This window comes from Paramisgurnus dabryanus, chromosome 17 (genome assembly GCF_030506205.2).
Source record: "Paramisgurnus dabryanus chromosome 17, PD_genome_1.1, whole genome shotgun sequence".
NCBI classification, from domain to species: Eukaryota; Metazoa; Chordata; class Actinopteri; order Cypriniformes; family Cobitidae; genus Paramisgurnus; species Paramisgurnus dabryanus.
Genome location: NC_133353.1, coordinates 8,060,218 through 8,076,751, shown reverse-complemented (window position 1 = coordinate 8,076,751; position 16,534 = coordinate 8,060,218). Strand labels below are relative to the sequence as shown.

At 34.9% G+C, this 16,534-nt stretch overlaps 3 protein-coding genes across 4 annotated transcripts; all 3 read right to left on the bottom strand.

Moving 5' to 3' along the window:
• Positions 1 to 2: 2 nt before the first annotated feature.
• On the bottom strand, positions 3 to 4,316 carry LOC135735997 (proton-coupled zinc antiporter SLC30A2-like). Its single transcript, XM_065254726.2, has 8 exons — positions 4,142 to 4,316; positions 3,894 to 4,075; positions 3,507 to 3,653; positions 3,253 to 3,406; positions 2,603 to 2,774; positions 628 to 733; positions 389 to 523; positions 3 to 284 (listed from the first exon to the last, which is right to left on the bottom strand). Exons 1-8 carry the CDS (start codon positions 4,210 to 4,212, stop codon positions 139 to 141), a joined length of 1,113 nt encoding a protein of 370 aa, XP_065110798.1. The 5' UTR covers positions 4,213 to 4,316; the 3' UTR covers positions 3 to 138.
• Positions 4,317 to 6,905: 2,589 nt separating this feature from the next.
• dnajc5gb (DnaJ (Hsp40) homolog, subfamily C, member 5 gamma b) lies at positions 6,906 to 10,772 on the bottom strand. The gene is made up of 8 exons (XM_065254692.2): positions 10,694 to 10,772; positions 10,334 to 10,391; positions 10,069 to 10,200; positions 9,687 to 9,900; positions 8,971 to 9,127; positions 8,825 to 8,881; positions 8,057 to 8,098; positions 6,906 to 7,930 (listed from the first exon to the last, which is right to left on the bottom strand). Exons 3-8 carry the CDS (start codon positions 10,179 to 10,181, stop codon positions 7,875 to 7,877), a joined length of 639 nt encoding a protein of 212 aa, XP_065110764.1. The 5' UTR covers positions 10,182 to 10,200; positions 10,334 to 10,391; positions 10,694 to 10,772; the 3' UTR covers positions 6,906 to 7,874.
• A 258-nt stretch (positions 10,773 to 11,030) lies between these two features.
• tp53i3 (tumor protein p53 inducible protein 3) lies at positions 11,031 to 15,362 on the bottom strand. Of its 2 annotated transcripts, XM_065254675.2 has the most exons (7): positions 15,119 to 15,362; positions 14,879 to 15,010; positions 14,525 to 14,792; positions 12,758 to 12,970; positions 12,365 to 12,400; positions 12,055 to 12,251; positions 11,031 to 11,924 (listed from the first exon to the last, which is right to left on the bottom strand). In XM_065254675.2, exons 1-7 carry the CDS (start codon positions 15,149 to 15,151, stop codon positions 11,742 to 11,744), a joined length of 1,062 nt encoding a protein of 353 aa, XP_065110747.1. In that variant the 5' UTR covers positions 15,152 to 15,362; the 3' UTR covers positions 11,031 to 11,741. The 2 variants fall into 2 exon arrangements, with proteins under 2 accessions (XP_065110747.1, XP_065110753.1); XM_065254681.2 differs by lacking the exon at positions 12,365 to 12,400.
• Between the last annotated feature and the right edge of the window lie 1,172 nt (positions 15,363 to 16,534).

Here is a 16,534-nt window from a genome sequence, read left to right as displayed (position 1 = left end):
TGTACACAATCACTGAAAGACAAATATATTTATTTATATTTCAGGTCTTCTGAAGCCATTTGTTAAAAACATTTGTATATTGTCATTAGTATGTATTTGCATAATCTATAAGAAACTTACAAAAAAACTGAAATCCTGTCAGTCTGTTGGGTCTTGACACTGTAAGCAAAAACTCCTGCCATCTCTGTATGTTTCTGTTTGAACGGTGATATTGACAAATCCATATTTTGACTGAAGTAGTTTGGTTATGTCCATCACAGCAGTCTGTTGGTCAGTCTGTTCATCTGGAAAAAAATAATTTGTGTTAAAACTCCAAAGCCTTTATGTGATAGATGAAACATGTTTATGAATTTTATTAAATGAATTATAATGAAGTGTGACATCTTGCCTATAACAGCATGGACAGTAAGCTGCGTTTCATTTGTAGTAAGTGACCACATGTGCAGATCATGCATGGATTTGACGCCTTCAACCGATAACAAAAGATCTTTGATAGAGTTGAAGTTAACACCAGGAGGAACTCCTTAAGATCAGAATCAACATCATTACAAACGTTTTCTGTCAAACATTTTCATATTAATAGAAAGAAAATGTCTAATGAAAAATGCACGGCAAACAATCACTTGCCTTCCATGAGTATATTAAAGATGTCTTTCAGAATGGTAAACGTCGTACCGAGTACAAATATTGAAAACAGAAATGTACAGATAGGATCTGCTATTTTCCATCCAGGCTGTGGAGACAGAAATGTATTTGAATGTTATAGTTTTTGTATTGCACATACAGTAGCCTCAAAAAGTATTGGGCTCAGTCACACATGAAAATTACAGTAGATAACAAATATTCAACCAAGTGCTTTTGTTTTACAGAATGACAGAAAACAAAGTATTTAGATATTTTATGCTTGTCAAACAATGTATCTGTAGATACTCAGCAGTGACATCTTTAAAAACTTGAGCGAAACCTGTCTTTATACATCTAGACATTTTCTAATAGGGTACACTTAAAACTTAAGGTGCTTAATGATGCCATAGATGAACCAAGAAAACCTTTTTGTTTCACAAACCATTCCTTGTAGTCAAAAATGTTCTTTAGACAATACCAGTAAGAAAGATGCAGTGTTCGAATTGAGGGTGGGGGGGGCTGGGGTGGTCCCAGATCTGTAAACATTTGAAACCCCCTATAACAGTGGTTCTCAAACTTTTTCTGCGTGCGGCCTGACTTGTATACAGTGCATTCCCTTGCGGCCCCCCCAAAGAAAATTTATGACAGTTCTAAAATGTAACATTTTAATTAAACAAAACATATTAAATTATACAAAGTAGTGATGTTGGTTAGTAGGCTTATTTTTTTGGTTTAATTACACAAAATTTATGATAAATTAATGTATTTTATAAAATGTCATAAAACTGGGGCCCCCCTGGCACCGTCTCACGGCCCCCCTGGGGGCCCCGGACCCCAGTTTGAGAACCACTGCCCTGTAATACACCAAAATATAAATTAGGGGGTCCCCTGGTTTTTATTAAAACTAAAATACTACATGAATTTAAAATTCTCGTGCTGCGCTGCCAGAAAGTGAAACTGACAGAGAAATTGACAGATTGTTAGATTTAGGATTGGGTTAGGGGCTTTTAAAATTTGAGGGGTAAATGGATAGGGTTTGAGTTAAGCCTAATTTGGGGTTTCTTTGATTAAAACATTGATCCAGGACCAACAAAAATGTAGATTCAAAATCACATTATACTTTGTAAAAATTACGGCGACCCTTTAATGACGGGGGCTTAGTCTTTGTCACAAATCAAACACTGTATACAGCACTCAGATATGCAAAACCCTCTAAGTGTTTTCTTGTAAATCAGCATTTTTTTATCAGACTTATACGGGATTCAGCAAACAAACCCGTATTTCTGAATGGCCTAAGGCTGGGATTAGGCTGCTTTGAGTTGACCCTGGACCAAAAAACCAGTGATAAGTCTTAATGTTTGAATTTGAGATTTATATGGTTATAAATAAATAACATTTCCATTGATGTATGGTTTGTTAGGATAGGACATTCAAGAGATAGAACTATTTAAAAATCTGGAAAAAAAATCAAGATATCGAAAAAAAACGTCTTTAAAGTTGTCTAAATGAAGTCCTTAGCAAAACATATTAATGATAAATACATTTTTTTATATATTAACGATAGGAAGAGTACAAAACATCTTCATGGAACATAATATGAATGATTTTTGGCATTAAAACAATCTATCATTTTAATCCATACAATGTATTGTTGGCTATTGCTATATATTCGGCCGTGCCACTTATGACTGGTTTTGTGGTCCAGGGTCACTACAGTAGTATGTGCCCAGAGCATTCGGTTAATATCATTATCGCTCTCTCTTTTTTTTTTTTTTTTTTTTGATAAAGGTTAAATTTAAAGGTTTTTGCATCAAAGCTCCTCAAATGGTTTTTATAAACTGTTGGCATTGTTGTGAAGAAGCCTATTATAGCACCTTTATTTTCAAGAGTGTTAATCTTGTGCCACTGAGCTGATGAGAAACACTGTGAACTTCATATATGCCAAAAAGAAAAATGACCCAAAAAAAGTGATACCAACCCGAAAGTAAATGACAATGGCAGCGAGCAACACCCCAAAACTCTGCATTAGATCTCCAACTGTGTGTATGAAAGCAGCTCTCACGCTGGTGTTCCTGTGATCTTCTGTCAAACCATCAGAATGACCGTGATGGTGATGAATCGCTGACCCCTGATGAAGAATTAAAACCAGTCTAGAAACAAACACGAAAACACAGGATGATAAACTCAATACATGCTGCCATATGCATATGAAAGTTATTCAAATCAGCCTACATAATGAACATTGGGTGTAATTAAATATAATCTGGATATCTTTAAACTGCGTAAAATCATGTCAAAGATTGTATCAATAAGTGAAATCAAACTTTGATGCTCATTATTAGATTTTAAGACTTAACCTGGATTTCACAGACAGGGTTATAACAACTAAAAAAATGAATAATTCCCAAAAGGCCAGCCTGTGTCATTCTGTACTGTCAAACTGTAAATGCATCATGGTGGTATTTGATCATTTAAAAATATATGCTCATGTCCACCATAAAAAAATCATAAGACCGATAAGAAAAGCAACAAGCCACTGTATGATTTGCTTTATATCTATTTGACTTAATTGGCTCGTTCATACTCAGAATCAGCTGGGGTTTGTTTAAAAAACCTTATGTGACTCACAGAATGTTCAGTACTACGGCACATCCAGCGGTGATAAGCATAACATCACTGTCTATATCATAATCATCACTGATGATCCTCTGAACAGCAAACAAGACGAGAACTATCGTCACCGCCCAGATGGACAAAACAGACAGCAGGGCACCCAAAACCTCTAAACCAAATACAAAAAAATGTATCTGTTGAGCATAATAAAGAACATTGATCATAAATAAAATAGCAGTTTATAAAGGAACTGATTGAATAAGTTTCACCTGAGCGATGCCATCCAAACGTCAGACGTTTAGAGGAGGGTCTTGAGGAGATCCACAGTGAGAAGAGACTAACCAACATACTGCAGAGGTCAGTGAGAAGATGAGCGGCGTCTGTCATTATAGCGAGACTGTGAGCAGCATATCCACCTACAAACAACACACAATCATACACAAACTATACACACAGATACAAATCATTCAGATTAATAAAGGGAATGTTTGTAAAACAAATAAAAAAGATACTATAAGTACTTTAACCTATAAGGTGGTTAAAATTGGTTATCATGTAAAATATGCATTTGTTCTTCTACATATAAATTGAGTTTTACCTCAAATCTTGATATAATGTAAATGTTGTTTTGTGAAAATTCATGGTTTTACTCTCACCAATGACTTCTCCGATCATGAAGATCAGACACACAAGTGATGTGATGAGTAACTTTCTCTTGGCCTGTGTTTTGTGTCGTCTCGTGCACCTGCTGTCTTTCAGACCATGACAATGACACGTTGGCTTGGAATCGTGCTCAGACTGTGTGTTCAAGTATTCCTCCTCCGAATGATCCAACAGACTTAAAGAGGAAAATATTTAAACAAATAAAAAAGCCAAAAGTCAGACCTGCACCTGAGAAACTCACCCCAGAAGTTCAAGCGAATCCGTTGAAGCATTTTCCCGCCGGTTCAGCTGAATCTTCTCCGAGTTCACCATGAAAACTATTAAATAAAAATGCCTCTAATTCTCAAGCAAGTTTTCAAACGTGTCTGGTGAAGCATCAAGGTTTATCATCAGTCTGACGCCAGATGTTGATTCACATGCTGCTCCTAAAACATGTGAGAAAACGTGTTGAACTGCGTAACTATGTTTAGTTTAGTAGTCAAGGTCACGGTTCACAGCTACAGATAAAGCCAGTAGTAAAATGTTGAGAATTTTGGAGGATTGGAAAATGTATATTACCATATAAACCAACTTTCAGTGCAGCCATTTAAGAAACAATCTTACATCCAAAGCAAATGATAGTACATTTATAGTTTTCTTTATTGTACAACCTTATTGTAATGTGTTACCTACAGTACATCTATTCTTATGTACAGTATACTAACATTTTAAAATATATCATAAAAAGGAAACCATTCTCTTGGTATCTCTTCTGTAATACTACCTAAACAATAGTGTATACATGTATAGAGCATATGCAGGTGGATAAACTAAATAAATAAAAAAGTTAATTTATTAATTAAGTGCCGCTGTCCCGTGAAGTTTATGTCAATATTTTCCATATAAATTTTATGTATAGCACAACAAACTATATATTGTTGGAAAGGTCTAAGCTTCTGGAATACATATCTCAACAGTGATTTATAAAATAAGAGAGTAATTGATTCAATTATAAAGAGAGTGTGCCTCAAAACATTTATATCCTGGGAAATGTTACTGTCCCGCCAGCGGGACGCCTACATTTACTTCAGTGTTTGCATGTGAATTCTTATCCAATCATGACAAACTATATATAATTTGAAAGCTCAAAGAGTGTAGATTCCATTTATTATTACAATTTCGGTATAGGAATGACATAGTGAGAGACATTTTCTAAAATGCTACGGATATACAGGTGGGCCCACGTTGTTTTTATATATTTGTAACACTAAGGGCGCACTCACACTATCCAAACCAAACCGCGCTCGGGCGCGTTTGACCCCCAAAGCCTGGTTTGATTGACTAGTGTGATTGCTCTGATCCGTGCCCGGGCGCGGATTGATTAATCGCGCCGCTGCCGGGTTGCAGAGGTGGGCCGGAGCGCGGTTCACTTGGGCTCAGGCGCGGAAGGCTGTGGTGTGAGCGCATTCGCGCCTGAGCGCGATTCAAAAGGTGAAGACGTCAGTTGCGCGACCACTCACCTTCATCTGCCTCCGTAAAAACCTTTTGATGCGCGCAGCGGGGTTACGTGAATGTCCGAGCTGCGCACGTGACAGATCAACTAAGCAATATGATGACATGTGAGAGGGCTGTAATCGCGCACCGAACGACTCAGAATAAAAAACACAGACTTATCATTACGGTGGGTTCCAGTGTTAAGAGGGCGCTTTACTTCCTGCTTTTATCAAAACAATCGCATCTTAATGACGAAAGCCCGGACTCGGATCGATAAGAAGTACAGTGTGAGTGCGTGCACCTGGGGGAGTAGGGAGGGGTGACAATCGCGCTGGGGCTTGGTTTGGATTGGTTTGGATAATGTGAGTGCGCCCTAATACCCTGTTCCAAACCTAAACAATCATGATAAACTATATATCATTGGAAAGCTCTAAGAGTGTAGTTTTCATATTTTATCACCATTTTGGGAAAATTACGACACAGTCAGAGTCAGTTTCTAAAACGTCACACTGCCACAGGTGGACTCAATTTGTTTTTACATATGTATGGCACTAATACCCTATTTAAAACCTAAACAATCTTGACAAACTATATATTGTTGGAAAGCTCTAAGTGTGTAGTTTTCATATTTCATTGCAATTTTGGGAGAATTATGACGTAGTGAAAGTCCGTTTCTAAAATGTCACGGGGCCACAGGTAGGCCTAATTTGTTTTTACATAACACGACAACCCTACTCTAAACCTAAAAAATCTTGATAAACTATATATCACTAGAAAGCTCTCAGAATGTAGTTTTCATATTTCAAGGTCATCTGATGATAGAAATAATGTAGTGACAGTTTTTTGTTACATGGCGCCCCCCCATAGGAATGCATATTAATTATTATATATTCATAAAACTATATCCTATTATAAATCTTCAAAAATGTTGACAAACTATATATTGTTGGAAAGCTCTAAGAATGTAGTTATTACATTTCAAAACCTTTGTGCAGTAATAATAATGCAGTGACAGTAATTTAATAATTTGTGACAAGAATATGCAGCAAACCGTTGACACCTAGTGGCCTTTGTTGGTAAAACTGTGACACACACCTAATTTTTTGTGATTTTAACTTGAAATTTGGATCAGAACTACTTGAGACTTATAGCTTCATGCTTGCATTATTACTTTTGTGAAACGTTTACATTTTTATAATTTTATTTATAAAATTAATATGTTATGGAATTATTTTTATTTATTAAAATAAATGTAAACTGCTATAACAATTTTATATTTAATATGTAGACCAAAAAATGCCAGAGTTATATTAATTTGAAGATGTATATCACATTCGCCCCCCCCCCCACTCAAAGGGTATTTGCGCCACCTAAGGGGTTAAATTATATTGATTCATATTTCATAATTTCTTAATTTACTTAGATGCCAATGATTTAACAAAACAAAGATATCTTAGACGAAGCATTTCTAAAGCTGTGCAATATTACCATCATGACAGACCAAAACAAAAGAGAAACGAAATGAGAGTAAATGATAATATTCATTTTGTTTTTATTTATCCGTCATGGTCAGTTCAGTGCTCGACTCAAAGTTCAGTAAAGTTGACAAAGCGCTTGTTTAACAGACAGAAAATACGTCATTCACAATGGTACTTTACATTTCAAATGACTCAAATGATAAAAGGTCCATGTACATACAGATAGCAAAGACTTGAATGTTTTGTGTATCAGACTGCATCGACACAGCTTCAGCAACAACAAACATTTTATAGAAATTAAACATCCGTCATGAAAATCTGCCTGTTGTGTTTCATCAAATATGTAGTACAGTATAACTAAGGTTAGTTAAGTTATGAATAATTGATAATGGTCCGTTGAATTATTTGAAAATAATGCAAACCCAGGGTTGGTGATACCGGACCGGACCAGAGTCAATTATTCTGCTCATACATCATTTTAACAGGTCATTTTATTTGACAGGTCAAGTGTGAGTTTATCAAAAAATAATACATACCCGTGAAACATTTCTTAACCAATCAGAATAAAACATGTTATTGATGTTAACCCTGATGTTAAAAACAGAAGCTTACTGTAAAGTGTTACTGAAGTGTGATTTACAATAGCAGCCTAACACATCAAACAAATACTGAGTCAAATATTGTTTTATTAACCATATTACCATGTTTGGTTTTGTCGTCTTATATCCACAGTTATATGGTTAGTTGCAACTCCATAAGAACAGACCTGTGATCCATTATGACCGTCATTCTTCAGGTCATTTTGATGCATCAGAAAATAAAGTGTCTTTGCAATAAAAATATATCGGAACATTTAAGCAAATAACAATGTTGAAAATAAACTTTAAAATGATGTAAACAAAAATCGACCGAGACAAAATGAGTATTGCACAGACGTCGCGTGTAATACAAACCACTGAGATTAAACCACAATACAGAAACCGAAAGCTTCAGCAGGACTTTAATACACATCATACTGGACAATTATTGTGTCATGTCCACATGTGTGTCTGAAGGGATGTGTATCCTATAGTGTCCATCTACAGGAAAACACAGAAAAATACCTTTTAGAGAATGAAGATGAATAGAAACGGTCACATTTTGTTGGATAAAATGATTTTCAGGTGCTAAGGTTAATTAATCATTTAAGTGTAGCTGATATTCACCTTGGTATTCAGGAATGGGCATTCCAACAATCACAGGATGATCTGTTGAACAGACACAAAATATCAATATCATCCGTAATAACAAAGCAAAAGCAAAAACTGTATGGTCCAAGCTTTCGCCTTGCACAGTGGTTCCCAAACTTTTTCATCATGCGACCTTCTTAGACAGCTATAATCTATCTCTGGACTCACCAAAATATTTATTTATGCAAATATGCAGAAAAAATACATTTAGAGATATCAAAAGAAACGCTCTTTTAGAAGAAGTAGTTTATATTCTTAATGTTATTGTAAGTTTAAATGCAATCCTAAAATACATGATATCAAAAAACCATTTCCATTGTCATTAACAGGACAAAACAGTTTTTGTGTATTTCGCTACATCAACCAAGTGAGTTTGCGTGATCCACTTGATCCCACTGTGTGACCCACTAGTGATTCCTGACCAACATTTAGAAAACCTCATACAGTGCCATACATTTAGCTGTGGGGCTCATGTGGACAACGCTGAATTCGGCTTGTGCCATTTTCCCATTCTCTCACTCTCTCTCTCCATTTTCTCCTGTCCTCTCTCTACTATAAATTAAATTATTTAAAAAACTTTTATCTTTTAAAATGGCTTGAAATATAAAAAGTGACAAAACCAAAATAATTTTTTTTTAAACTTGCTTGACTTCCAAAGAAATTTGGAGAATCAGGGAATAAAGTGTACCATGATTTACAGTAACTGTTGGAGCTCTGATGAAAAATATAAAAATACATATTTACCTGAATTTCCAGGGGCTGGACAGGGAATTGGTTGTCCTGTGATAACCGTGTCATTGCCTAGAAAGCATAAAATTGCATTTTTGAAGATTGTGTGTCTAATTTAAGAAGTGTCTCAGCAACAGTATGTCCATGTCTCCATTCCTCACCTTTGTTCTGCTCCTCCGACATCTCGGCCGCGAGCTCTTCTGGATCCATATACTCAAAATTATCTTCATTTTCTGAACTTCCACACTTTCCGCAACAGAAGCAACAGCACAAACAACAGCAGCAGCACGAGAAGAACATCACAAACACAAGCAGAGTCTGAAAAAGAACCTTCAGTTATTATAAAAAACCTAAACCCAACATCATCATAAGGCACGCAAATCTCAATTTTAACCTAAATTTTCACTATAATATTTAGATTGACTTTTTTTCTCCAGGTTGGTGGCTAGTGTTCCACCTGTTCTCCTGTATTACAGAAACTTTCTATCTTAACTTAAGATATGATATGTTATGTTAAGTTAGGATCTATCATAATGTGATTGTTTTTAGCTGGCATTCATTTAAGTTTTAAGTTAGGACACCCGTGGGGTAACCCTAAAGTTAAGAGCGTTTTTAGGATGTTTTGTCAAGTTTTATCTGTTGAGATAAGATGATGCACTTAGGAACGTTATTCTGTAACAGCTTTTGTCTTAAATGAGGTCCTAACTAAAATGACCATGGTTACCAAACAGTTAAGATAAGATTTTATTAAAGTTAAGATTTTTCTGTAACACGCCCACGAGCCACAAAGGACAAGTTGAGATTCGGCTCTAGATTTGCTACTGCATATGTATGTGAACCATACAAAAATGCAAGCACAGATACATAAACACTTCACCTTAAACCAGCATTTGGACGTTAGAAAATAGTATTTGACAGTATCTTCTCCAAACTGGTCTGCGACGTAGAGCCCCATAGAGCCGTACTCGTCGTAGATCTGTCGTTTGGTGTCGTCGGTGAGAATGGTGTTGGCATTGTTAATCTCTTTGAACTTTTCAGACGCTTCTGGGTTGTCTGGGTTTTTATCTGGGTGATACTTCAATGCCAGTTTCCTTCAGGGATCAAATACAGCGTTTACAGGCAAGAACCGACCCAAGTATGCTGTATTTATTCAACACATCAATTTATAAAAATATTGACAACTGGACAAAACACAGTGAAAGAATGCTTGTGAAATCCATCAAGTCATGCAGAGAATGCATTGTGATTTGTTGACACACCTGTACGCTTTCTTAATATCTTCAGCCGTAGCACCTTTCTCCAGACCTAATGTACTGTACAGACTGACTCCTGCTCTGGACAGCTTACGCTGAGGTCGATTCGCTTCTGTCATTCTTCAGTTTTTATAAAACCTTTGTAAAATAAAGAAGAGAAGTCAATGGAGAGATTTACTGTCATTTTTATGTACATCTTCATAAAGGTTTTTCTTTCTATTAGCATACACACAACCATATTGACTTCATATGTATACACACAACATCTTACCTGTGACGACACATTTAGGCTCTTAACTAAAGGTGGGGCAATATTAGCTTGTTCCAGTCTGAAAGAAACACATATTACAAATGTAGAGCCAACTAAACCAAAACAAGAAATAGTTCACCTTGTAAATAGTTTCACTATGTGAATAAGATAAGAAAATTGCACAAAGCTGAAGTAGCCTTATTCATTCTCATGTCGACAGCCGTAAGAGTTATTGATACATTTACGTCGCTCCATTGTTACATTAAATGTTTGTTACATTGTAATAATGTTTGGCGCTCTTTTGAAGTTCAATAACGCTGATTTGAGATCAGGCATAAATAGATTAAATGATCGTATGAATAACGAAAGCAGTCGACTTACCGTTTATAAAGACAAGCAGGTGTTTGCTAACATTATCCGTTGATTTATTTGCGAAAAATGTGCGGAATGTTTAAAGACAGAACCGAGTTGACGCAATCATCATGACTAAAGTTTAGACCAGGAAGCAGGAAATAAAGTTTCTCTTACGTAAAGTTCACAAACTCACTGACTGAGAGGAGCACCTCAATCTCACACAAACCTGACATATAAAGACAATCAATATACACCTGTATCTCAAGAAGACTTTTATTCTTTTTTTTTATTCAACATTCAAATAGTTGTTAGATGATGTGCAGCTTGTATCAGATGTATACTCATTATATTTTACTACAAAATATCATCATAATTTTCATGAATGTTAAATCTCTGGTGCTTTAAGAGCCCTTCAGATCATCTATTATTATTATTATCAAAGAACACAAATTAAGGAAAAGGACAAAAACATAATAAAAAAGGTAAAAATGTCAAATTAATTAATACAAATAAAAAATATTATTGTAAAAATAAGATTAATAATTATTATTAATACTAACAGATTGAGATTTTGGTATAAATGATTGAAATGTTTCTTCCACCTTTGCTGACTTTAAATCCATCTATGTAGGGTCACAAGAAGCTGGACTATCACAAACTGAAGACAGGTAAACGGTCTGGACGAGTGCCCAGTTTAGTTTAACTTCTTAACCCTTAGAATATTGCCAGCACCACTTATACAATGACTTTATGTCTATTTCTGGAACTTTGAAACCACCCTCATAAACACCTCTGAGGTATTTATAGGCTTACACATGTGTTGTTTAATATTTAACACAAGGCCTACATTTTACAACAATGAGGATACATTTTATGTATTTTCTTGCACTGGCACTATACTTATCTATGTGAGTCTTGTGATGTCTTCTGGTTTAAAAAAACTCTGACGGTGTTAAATCCTATTCAAAATGATATTATAAATGACACATGATACAGTTTATGCTGAATCTTGCTCTAAATAAACAGTGCCATGGGTCAGGCCAGGAGATAAATCAGAGTAGATTCCATTAAATGATCAAGATTTTCCTATTTTTATAATTATTTTCCCAATATTTTTATTGGCCTCCATACGTCGATGGGCATTTTCAATGTTGTCCATGTTGAATGTGCTGTCAATCACAGGCCACAGCGGTGGATCTGTTAACTGGAAATGTGGCAAAATCTCCTCGGTAAAACTTCTTACAAGCTCTGCTTTATACTAAAAATAAAAACACAAATCAACTTGTATATATCAAATTAAACATTAGACATTAATTAAAATATCAGCATAGTGATTTAAAATGACACAGGGTAAATAGTGACAGAAATTCATGAATAAATGTACCTACCTGTAAACTTCTTGATCTGAGGAGACTGCAAAGAAGATTCCCTCTTTTCATTAAAAGCTTGCCAAGAAAATCTCCATCCACCGTTTTACCTCCCAATGTGCCATAAAGCACCCATCTTCCATCTGCTGCGAGACTACGAACGTTCTGTTCCCAACAAGATCCACCGACACAGTCCAGAATTATATCAACACCCTTGCCTGCAGGAATACAGTGTGAATTTTATACTGATTTACAAATGCATTTTTTATATTTAAAGGGATAGTTCACCAAAAAAAAAAAAAAAAAGAAAAGTCTGTCATCATTTACTCACCCTCACCTTTCTGCAAACCTGTATAAATTCTTTGCTCTGCTGAACACAAAAAAAGATATTTTGAAAAATGTTACTAATCAAACAAATCTGGGGTACCATTCACTTCCACAGTATTCATTTCTCTTACAATGGAATTCAATGGTGCCCCAGATCTGCTTGGTTACAAACAATCTTCAACATATCTTTTTTTATTCAGTTGAACAAAGAAATGTATAAACGTTTTAAACAACTCGAGGATGAGTAAATGATGACTGAATTTTTATCATTTTTTAAACTGTCCCTTTAACTATTAACAGTAATTTCTATACAACTATTGTTAGTTAGGATCGACTGATTTGCTCAAAGTGGATGATGATAAAACATTTGAGAAATAATGCATATATAGATAATGACCTTCAGTGAAGTGCAAAACCTCTTCAGAAAAATCTTTCTCTCTGTAATTGATTCCTGCAGCTGCGCCCAGTTGCTCTGTGAAACGTAACTTTTCTGAACTTCCTGCTGTTACTATCGGAACGGCACGACACAATCGAACCAGCTGAATGGCAGCGCTACCAACTCCACTCGCTCCAGCGTGAATCAACACCGTCTCGTTCGGTCTCACTTTGGCTATGAAGAACATACACAACACAGCATTAACACATCACAGCTTATACAGAAACACAATGACACTTTAAATCAGTAGGACACATAAGCACTTAAATGTCATTGTAATAAATAACAAAATATTAAAGGAAGTGGATTGTGCAGATGAATGATGCTAGACCTTTTCTCAGCACTTAGAAAAACTAATCACTCAAAGGCACTCGGATGTATTGAAAAAACATTCAATCATGGCTCAAGCATTTAAAATCAAACAGGCTACAGCATGCCGATACGTTGTGACTAGCAAGCCTTTATCGAGGTGTGTACTTTTCTCAAAACTTACTTAAAATTTTTGACTTGTGTGAACCAACTTGTGTTAAAATTTTATTGATATATGAATTCAGCTCCCACATGTGTCCCATTACTATAAACACACTTAAATTATTTTATATTTCTATAAATTAACTGACTGCCCGCTACGAGTTATCTCGCTAAATTAAGAAAAAAATATTTGCATGAAAAAAACGTGTTTAGATGGCGCACTTTTCCAATTCATAAAAAAACTGTAGCAAAAAATGATTTATTAATTTTACACTCCTGTGTAACCAAAAATGCCATTACTTAAACATTTATCTCATATTTAAGAGTTTATAAATAGAGAAAAAAATAAAGATAGGATGAAACGGTTTTTTTCCCGTTTTGGGAAAACAGAGGGTCTGTTCTTAAATTTGATATATTTGTATGTTTATATATTTTTAGAAGAAAATGTTACTGGAAGGCATTTTGTGAAAATCACAAAAAATGCTGGCAGGCAACTTTAAATAAAAAGGCTGGCAGGGAATGAGTTAAAGGTCCAGTGTGTAGATTTTTAGCGGCATCTAGTTGTGAGATTGTGAATGGCGACTGACAGCTCAGTCCACAGCTCACCCCACCTTTTCGAAATGCATAGAGAAGCTACGGTAGCTGCCACAGGACAAACAAGTCATAGTCTGAGACAAAATGGGAACAAAACACGCTCTATAAAACAGTTTGTCCATTCAGGGCTACTGTAGAAGCATGGCGGCACAAAATGGTGACTTCCATGAAAGGGGACCCGCAGTGTATGGAGATAAAAACGGCTCATTCTAAGAAAATAAAAACAATACAGTTTATTATATTAGGTCTGTATACACCACTGATAATATAGTTATGAATATTATATTGCATTTCTTTCAAGAGATCCTTCTAAAAGTCCCACATTGCACCTTTAAATGCCACTTGGTTATTTTGTATCTAATATATCTATAATGTATTTATAAATAACAGAATTAACTTTGTGATTTTTTACAGAACAAGCCTTTTCCTAGAAAGAATCTAAAACATGTATTTTAGCTATATAACTTTCAGTGTTTTATTATTTATTTAAGTTTTTTATTAAAAACTTGAGTAAATTGCATTTTCTGGCAAGTTGTTGCATATCACTTGTAATGAAAAAACAACTAAATATTTTATAGCTGAGCAAAACTAGAAAATGTTTTTTCAAGACTTGCAAAGATTTTGCATCACTTTTTTCAAGCCTGTCAATCACAGTCAAGTTACCAACGAGGTGCAGAAGCTGATAAGCAGTGAGCCAGGCCTCAGGTATGGCTGCAGCCTGACAGAGAGTGAGTTGTGATGGAACGGGCATGACAAGCTCTTCTGGAACAGCCACATATTCGGCATAACCCCCTCCTCCGAGCAAAGCCATTACTGTGTCTCCCAGTTTCCAGCTCGTCTGGACCCCAGGACCAATGCCAGCGATCTCCCCACTAACCTCCAGACCCAAGATATCACTCTCTCCGGGTGGAGGCGGGTAAAGGCCTCTTTTCTGTTAAGTTACATGAAATATCATGTTTTGAGTTCAATTTGTCCAGGACACAAAATTGTACAGAGCTGTGTTATAATAATGTTTACCTGAAGAAGATCAGCTCTGTTCAGAGCAGTTGTAGTGACTTTAATAAGCAGCTGTCCATCTTTAGCCTCAGGCCGGGGAACTTGTTTTAAATACAGTGTGTTTGCTTCATTCACACATACTGCCAGCATTGACTACAAAATGATATATAATGATTAAAAAATCAATATGAATATGAACAAATGTTAAGAACATTCAATATTATAAAAGTAATTCTAAAAGACGATGAATGATTTACTTACTTGATTCTCTTTGGGCATTTGGTCTGTTGACATAATGACATAACAAAACAACCACAAAAATGTTTTCCTTTTAATTTCATAAATGTCTTAATGACACATATAAACGTAATCTATATACTATCAGAACATACTTATGTTACACATAGCATTTAAAGTTATAAATCATGCTACATAAACTCAGCGATATTTACACAAACTGTTCATTTTAGTGTCTGTTTCTGCGCAATTGAAACGCACATATGACATCAACAGTTCAAAAAGTTACACAGAAGGAGGGTTCGGGTTGCTTTCGTTTTTAATTTCATTGATATGATTGTCAGTGATACAACTATTATTATTTCTACCCTGGTTTTATATGTATTAGTTCTACAATAAAAAATATTTAAACTTAAAATAAAAAAGGTATGTTCGAGTTCCTGCTGTACTGCGCAGAACAATCGGTGTATGACATCACATATCGCGAGAGTGTTTGTAAAGCTATGCTCTCGCGGTACTTTGATGTCAAAGACCTTTCGGTCTGTTCAACACCGCATGATCTTAAACACTCAGTTAAGTATCAATGGAGCAAATATTCTAGAAAAAAATGTATAACTTTTTTTAAGAACTTTATGTAGAAATTAAACCATGCTGGAATTCCTTATATAGTCAGATTGAATGAAAAGAGGTCAGGGGGTCTATCAAATAAATACTGTCTCACCAATAAGGTTAAAGAAATTACTTATAAATTGGTTAACTTAATATATCCAGTGAAGCAAGTAATTTTTTTTAGATATAGAGGTTACTCAATTTTTTTTGCAAATTGGAAGTAGAATCCATAAAACATTTATTTTATCAATGTATATTTCAGTCTTTCTGGATTGGCTTGGAATACCTGATATTCAAACTCACAAAATAAAAAATTCAATTACCTGGTAGGGGATGAAGGTTAAAGGATATATTTTTGTATAACAAAAGTAACTGTGTGGAGGAAAACTTGTTGATCAACTTATTGATTATATATGGTCATTTTCACATACACAATCAAATATGGGCAAACAACAAACCCAACAGCATTTTATTTATAACAGATCTAAGGAATTATGTTGAAACTATTAAAAATCTTAGAAATAATAAAAGCAAAGTGAATGTATACAATTTTTGAAACTTTTTTATTGATTTATTATAAATGTTCCCATGGTGTTGTTTTTTATTTTATTTTATTTTTATTCTTCCTTTTGATCTGATCTATTGATAATTTGAATGTAATAAGCACATTGTGATCCTCTTATATGCAATGTTCCTTTTTTCTTAAAAATAAATAAATAAATAAACCTTAAACAGTTCACATTAGTTAAAACAACTTTCGTAAAAACTTTCAATTGTGTAATATTGTCTGTCACTGACATTCGGCACCAAAATCTCATTTTTAGGTGAGGT